General features: G+C 37.1%; 1 protein-coding gene across 1 annotated transcript; it reads left to right on the top strand.

The window, feature by feature from the left end:
- Window positions 1–3,191: 3,191 nt before the first annotated feature.
- LOC110035951 (NAC domain-containing protein 43-like) lies at window positions 3,192–5,311 on the top strand. Its single transcript, XM_020740293.1, has 3 exons — window positions 3,192–3,537; window positions 4,017–4,297; window positions 4,374–5,311. The coding sequence occupies exons 1-3, from the start codon at window positions 3,366–3,368 to the stop codon at window positions 5,079–5,081; spliced, it is 1,161 nt and encodes a 386-aa protein (XP_020595952.1). The 5' UTR covers window positions 3,192–3,365; the 3' UTR covers window positions 5,082–5,311.
- The last annotated feature ends 1,622 nt before the right edge of the window (window positions 5,312–6,933 follow it).

Below are 6,933 nucleotides of genomic sequence, written 5' to 3'. Positions count from 1 at the left end.
AGGCGTCACAATTGGCAGAGTAAAATCGAATGCGGGAGCAGGTGCCACAGAAGGGTGGCAACAACGGGTGCAGGAGGAGGTGTCACAGAAGGATTTTGATTAATTGTGAAGGATCGTGTGAGCAGCCAATAGTTTTGATCAAAAACGTGAGGGGGAGAGGGAAAGGGTAATGGGAGAGAGGAAAGTGAGGGTTTTGGGTAGAAAGGACAAAGGCGAACGTGAAGAAGAAATGAAACTGAGGCATACGAGATATGTATTTTAGGTCATTTTTAGGGTAATTTCCTTCAAATTTGCATTGGATTTGATTTGCCTCTAATGAGTAACGTTTTGCATCGGTTTTTAAATATAATTTTGACGCAATTTACATTGCTACTCCAAACAGACATTTGCCATTTTTAAAGGACTTTTTCAGTCTAATTTTCAAATGCAAAACGAACACAAAATACGATGCAAACATCGAACATAGTTTCTTCGTTTAACGACCGCAAATTAGATACTAAAACTTGCGTCGGAAAAGTTCGTTGGAAATATCAGATGCAAAGATCATCATCTCCTGTAGTGGCGTGCCAGACTTGGCACAAGTCTTGCTCATTAGGGTTATAACTAAGTCAAAATGGGCTCAGGTCTGATCCGTTCCGCAAAATTTTATTTTTTTTGTAGCCAAGCTCATCCACTCTAAGCAGGTTTATTGGGAGTTCTTCGGGGTGCCTGCCCAGTACCCATATCTAATCACATCCCTTAAGAAGGTATTAGCTTTTGAATGAAGAAAAGAAAAAAATTGAATACATTAATGAAATATCAAAAGTCAAAACAACTAGTAACCGAGAGAAAAATAACTTTCACAAGTTTTCACTCTTGTTTGCCCTCGCAATTCTTCTCATTTGATCAGTATCTCCTTTGAAGTGACTACCAAAGAATCCTCCAAAATTCTAACTTTGCTTGTTAATAGTATAATACTTTTCCCCTGGATTTCCCACAAAACTCTGCAATTTTGACACCTAAAACTCTCCAAAATTGGGTTTATGCTAATTAGTCAAGCATTTTGAAATATAATTAAGCACCCTAATGCTAGCTGTGGTCACTTGTGTGGGCTGAAGCTATTAAAATTAGGTCAGGTGCTTGAGTGTTTAGTCATATGCCTTGTTCCTGGCCCACGAACAAAAAATTTTTATTATTTGGCCTATTTTGAGGTTGGATGCAGTTTAGACGCTTGAGCATTGAGAGTTTGATACGGAGTCAGTCTAATTAGATGCATTGTTGCCCAATTCCAAAATCTCTTATGTGAGTTATGCATTGCTAAAATAATCCCAATTGCTCATCTTTCAAAACTTCCATATGCAACGTGCCAACAAAATTGTTTTTCTATGAAGATAAAAATATTTGATTATTATATAAAATTTCTTAAAATTAAGTGAAATTTATGAATATTTCGAAGATCCACCAGAGAAAGATGCTACTAAAAAGATACTTATCAAACACCCCCTTCAATTTTTTGCCCATCTTCGAGTAAAAAGAAAAGCAAATAGGTAGAAAAAAGGGCTCACAATGCAATTATGTCTTGATTGAACAATATATTAAAGATAATTACTTATTATTACATAACAGAATTGTAAGGCTACGATCATGAAATAAACGATAGTTTGATTAAAGATTAATAAAACGTACCATATTTCCTTAATAAACAAACTCAGGACTACATTATAAGTTTTCCAAAATATCCTTACAAACATTGCAAACAACGTGGCTACAAACGTGTAATTACAAAAATACCTCTAGAAAAGCCTTAAATTAATTAAAAATTAATTTTAATTTACTCATATTGTCTTTAAAAATCGAGATTATACATTGAAACCCCCATTTTTTATTATTAAAAATATTTTCATGGAATGTATTCTATGGCATAAATTTTGTTTTGTTGCGGTGATGTGGCCGAGCCTCACAGGCGGGCCCCTTGAAAGCGCTAAGCCTTCTACCCCTTCCATCGTCCCGTCCAATTTCTTGCCCTTTCTAGAATACCCTCCCCTCCTCACCGTATATCTTTTTCCTCTCCCGAGTTACTCTTTCCGTTGCTCTTCTTGTTGTAGTTGTAGGTGTAGCTGGTGTTGAGTTGGTTACACAATAGCAGCTTCCTTTTGTGACAAAGATTGGGTTTTGGGGGCGCTGATAATGTGGTGCGCTCTGTATCTTACTGCTGAGACATTTGAGGAAATAATTTTTAGTTTGTTTTCACAATAAGTTAGAAAAAAATATTGCTTTGGACTCCATACATCGGAGGAGCGGAAGAGAAAAGAAAAGTTTCGTTAGCTATTGCACCCGTTATCCGGACGTTGCTTCCGGACGTTGCTTGTGTCCGGACTCTAGAAAGTTTCGTTAGCTATTGCACCCGTTATCCGGACGTTGCTTCCGGACGTTGCTTGTGTCCGGACTCTAGACACAATATTTTCTTATAATTCAGGCTGAAAATGATTTTTATAATTTGTTCGGACGAGTGTGATGATTACCAGAAAATTATCATCTAACATTTAAGAAATAATAATTTTTTTTAATTCTCATGGTAACTACTTGTACAATGATTTACTGTTTATATGCTGTAACAGCCTCACAATTTATTTTTCAAACGAAAATAATTGATCCAAATAAATCCTAAAATTTTTTTTAGAGATCTTTATTTATTGTGAAAGAATCGAGTGTTCTACATATGAATACATAATAAATGATTAATAAAAAATTAGTTTTGAAATTAGTCACAATTGAAGATTAAAGTTTTCTTTCTATTTTTTAACCAGTGCTGCTGAAAAAATTATAAACAAAAAGATATTAAATAATTTATATATAAAACAAATACATAATTATACATCACGAAATAAAATGCCTTGCATTTTGTCGGTTCCATCAAACCAAACGTGCAACCAAAAGCTTCAGCTGGTTGTTTCGCTTGTGCTTTTCACTGGAGATTTTTAAGGTCGGGTGTCATGGTTTTTAGATGTATCCTCTCTCTCTCTCCCTCTCTCTCTCTCCCCTCACCTTTGCAGCGTGGGACCAACTCTCTCGCTCAATAAGTCATAGAGGTTGGTGGCTCTTCTCTGTTCCAGCAAAACTAACGCCACTAACAACAAGTACATGAAGAGAAGATAGAACAATAACATTTTCCATTATATTTATATCTTCCACCTCTTCTTTCAAGTGTAACAGCAATATAAATACAAGCCTTCTCCATCCTCTCCCCTCTCATTCCCCACCACACTCGCCTTTTATGCTCCCTCCTAACTCAATCATTCACCTTTCATTTATAATTGTCCTTCATCTCCTTCCACTTTCATCGCCAATTATTACGATTCAACAAGGTGGCGCAGAGTGATAACACAATGAGCATCTCCGTTAACGGCCAGTCCTTTGTGCCACCAGGCTTCCGCTTCCACCCAACGGAGGAGGAGCTCCTCAGCTACTACCTCAGGAAAAAGGTAGCCTGTGAGAAGATAGATTTGGACGTTATACGTGACGTCGATCTCAATAAGCTGGAGCCATGGGATATTCAAGGTTCTGTAATCTCTTCCCTAATCTACAAGGGTCATCAAGAAAGTCAGTGGGTGGCTCTAGCTTCATTAGTAGACAAAACTTTAATTAGAATTTTTTTGGTTTTCCATTTAAGTTTGTTTGTATATCTTTGGATTATGATTCAGATGCGTGCAATGTAGAAATATTTGTGGTACATAATTTATATATTTTAGCATTATACTCATCATGATGGCTATATAAGATATAAAACAATATTATTAAATTCTCTGTTGATTTAATATTTTTTAGGAAGTTTGTCTCCCATCAAATTGGAAAAAAAAAAAGAAACTTTTTTGCAGTAATACATATCATAGTAGTTACACTTTATTATAATAATGTGTAGTATGTTGACCATGTACCTCATAAATTTAATACAAGATTTCTTTTCCTTCCACTAACTTCAAATCAAAACTCAGCTAAGCCACTCAGTATATTCCATTTTTTGCTGGCTGTTGTAACAGAGAAGTGCAAAATTGGCTCCACGCCACAGAATGACTGGTACTTCTTCAGCCACAAAGACAAGAAGTATCCAACAGGCACCAGAACAAACCGCGCCACCGCTGCCGGATTCTGGAAGGCGACCGGCCGTGACAAAATCATCTACGCCGGCCTCAAACGAATCGGCATGAGGAAGACGCTCGTCTTCTACAGGGGAAGAGCACCTCATGGCCAGAAGTCAGACTGGATCATGCACGAGTACCGCCTCGAAGAACATTCTGATACTTCCAACTCTCTCTCCAACGTATGCTTCGTTCCATACATCATACGAAAATATCTATGCACATTACATAAAGTAATAAGTATGTTGATTACTACAGGTGTCGAGCAGCATGGGTGATGCCCTAACCCAAGAAGAAGGATGGGTTGTTTGCCGTGTCTTCAAGAAAAAGAACCTCAACAAAATCATAGATAGCACAAACAACTATTCCTCTACATTCAATCACGATTCCAAAGCTCCTATTGTTCAGTCAAACAGCGAAAGTGGGCTTGACCAAATCTTTCAATACATGGGAAGAACATGCAAGCAGGAGAGAGAAGTCCTCCTGATGAGTAACGTCAACACAAGCAAAATAAGCAGTAGGTATCACCGCCCCATCGACACAACCATCGGCTCATCCGCTAACCTCCACGACCGATTCATGAAACTACCGGCTCTCGAGAGCCCAACAACCCTAACGCCTATCTCGGCAGCTGATTACCCCTCTCTTCTCTGCGCTGAGCACTCTTGTAATAGCTACCATGCAGAGGTAGTCAACCTTGAGCCCTCTTCTTACAACCATGATCCCGGGTTCAACGATTGGGCTACCCTGGACCGGCTTGTCGCTTCCCATCTCAACGGTGACGACGTCAACGCGTTCTCTTTCTGCCCGTCAGCCAGCGCAAGGCTTCTTAACGGCGGCTTTCAGGATTATCAGCCGAACCAGAGCGGCGGCGGAGAAGGAGAGGGAGATTTGTGGAGCTTTACGCAGTCAGCGGCGTCGTCGGCTTCGGACCACGTCAGCCATGTTTCCCATGCTTCTATTTAATGAACAGTTGGCTACCAACGTCGTACCAAACCTGGTATTGGACTATGAGGATTAGGAGATGGAATGATTGTTCTAATGGAAACCCTACTACTAAATATTTCAGTGAACAGTGTGTGTTGATGAATGAAGTGGATCGACGTGATCTGCGGCCTTCATTGATTATACATAAATAATATAATGGTTTTCGAGATGCGAGGGCGCTATCACTGGCACATATGGCTTATGATTTAAGATTAAAAGGCTCATCTTTTTTTCATGCTGTTTAGAATTGTGATTTTTTAATCGGTGGAGGAGGTGGTGGGGTGTGGTTTGTTTTAATAATTCTGGTGTAGAGCTGCTCACCTTTTTCAACTCTATGGACATCGTTATCTTTCTTGTCGAGAAGAGAGAGAAAGAGGGGGGGAGGAGAGAGAAAAAGAGAAGGAAAAGGTGGCAAAGGTGAGGCATCGATATGGCAATTTGGTACCATTGATGGGGGCCAGTGGGTCGTACAATTTGGCGCTTTAAATGTATATATTTGCTGGAGGAATTGGGGTCGCAGGAAATCTTTGTAGCTTTTATTAGCACGTAGTGATACGTAGGCGACATATACTCTCGTCCGCGTTTATTCTTTACTTTGGAACAATGGGAGTCGTTGTCAACGCGAAGGTTCCGCCGCCTCTACATGCTCGCCATGCTTGGGAAAGGCGAGATCACGCGTCACTACAATTAAAAAAAAAGAAAAAAAAAAGAGTTTTAAGTATATAAATTTTGATGAAATTTTTATTATTATAAATTTAAAAAACAATAAATTTATTTTTATATATGTTAAATAAAAATTAATTAAATTATTATGTATTGTACTATAGTTAAAATAAAATACAATTTTAAAATTTAATTTCATAATAAAGGATTTGATCATGAATATTGGCCCCAATTTTTCTTTCAAATATTGCTTATAGAAGTTGTGGTGCGTTTGACCTGAGTAACTGAAGTTCTTTAGGCCATCACATACGTACTAACAACCTATGCAATGGAATAATTGTGCTGATGCAAGAATGACAACCAGCAGCTATAACTATGGCAACGATGTAATATTAGACTACTGGAACAATCCTTTCATTGTAAGTCTGATTTCAAGCTAGAACAGATTCATATAACTCAATTTGCATCTCATTTCTACTTCGAGCCAGATCATGCCACATTTGAGCTGTAAATGATCCCAACAACTCAATGTGAGCCAGCTCATTTTGATTTCGAGCTCAATTCAATTTTGAGCCAAACTGACTCAAAATTGAATATAACAAGCATGAACCGTTAACAGCCCTAATCACATTTGCTTTTTTTTTCACAATATAATGAGAATTAGAAACACATGGATTTAAAGGCTAATACATCCATTCAATTTAACTCAGAAAGTACAAGTTATTTAAGTCTGCACCACATATAAAGCCCTAATCACATCCCTTCAGAAACTTTCATAGCATGAGATCAGAAGTCTTTATTTCCATACAAATCACCTATTATTAAAAAAATTACGAAACAAGTACTCATCTAAAATATATTTCTATTTTTAATTAAAGATAAGAATGAATAAAAGAAAAACAACTAGAAAACAAAAGAACACCATCAAATGAAAAGTTGGTGATTTTTGCATATTTTAATACAAAGGATTGCTACATAAAAATTAAAAATAATTAATTAGGTTAACTATTTGCGGGCAAACTTTAAAGATTATTATCATGCTCCTAAAAAGTAATTATGAAGAATTAAGAAATAATTTGTGTTTTTTATTTGAATTAAAATTTCATTAAATAATTCAATTCTTGATCTGAGTGTTAACTAATAATAAAAATATTCATTTTAACATTAA

Source organism: Phalaenopsis equestris, unplaced genomic scaffold (assembly GCF_001263595.1).
Source record: "Phalaenopsis equestris unplaced genomic scaffold, ASM126359v1 Scaffold000002, whole genome shotgun sequence".
Lineage (NCBI taxonomy): Eukaryota > Viridiplantae > Streptophyta > Magnoliopsida > Asparagales > Orchidaceae > Phalaenopsis > Phalaenopsis equestris.
The sequence above is the reverse complement of the archived record's forward strand: the minus strand, read 5'-3'. Positions and strand labels throughout refer to the sequence as shown.

What these genes read in the sequence shown, in the direction of transcription:
- LOC110035951 (XM_020740293.1), top strand. Translation starts at nt 3,366, where the DNA reads ATGAGCATCTCCGTTAACGGCCAGTCCTTTGTGCCACCAGGCTTCCGC. An exon ending in GGAGCCATGGGATATTCAAG is followed by an intron (nt 3,538 to 4,016) that starts GTTCTGTAATCT and finishes CTGTTGTAACAG; the next exon opens with AGAAGTGCAAAATTGGCTCC. An exon ending in CTTCCAACTCTCTCTCCAAC is followed by an intron (nt 4,298 to 4,373) that starts GTATGCTTCGTT and finishes TGATTACTACAG; the next exon opens with GTGTCGAGCAGCATGGGTGA.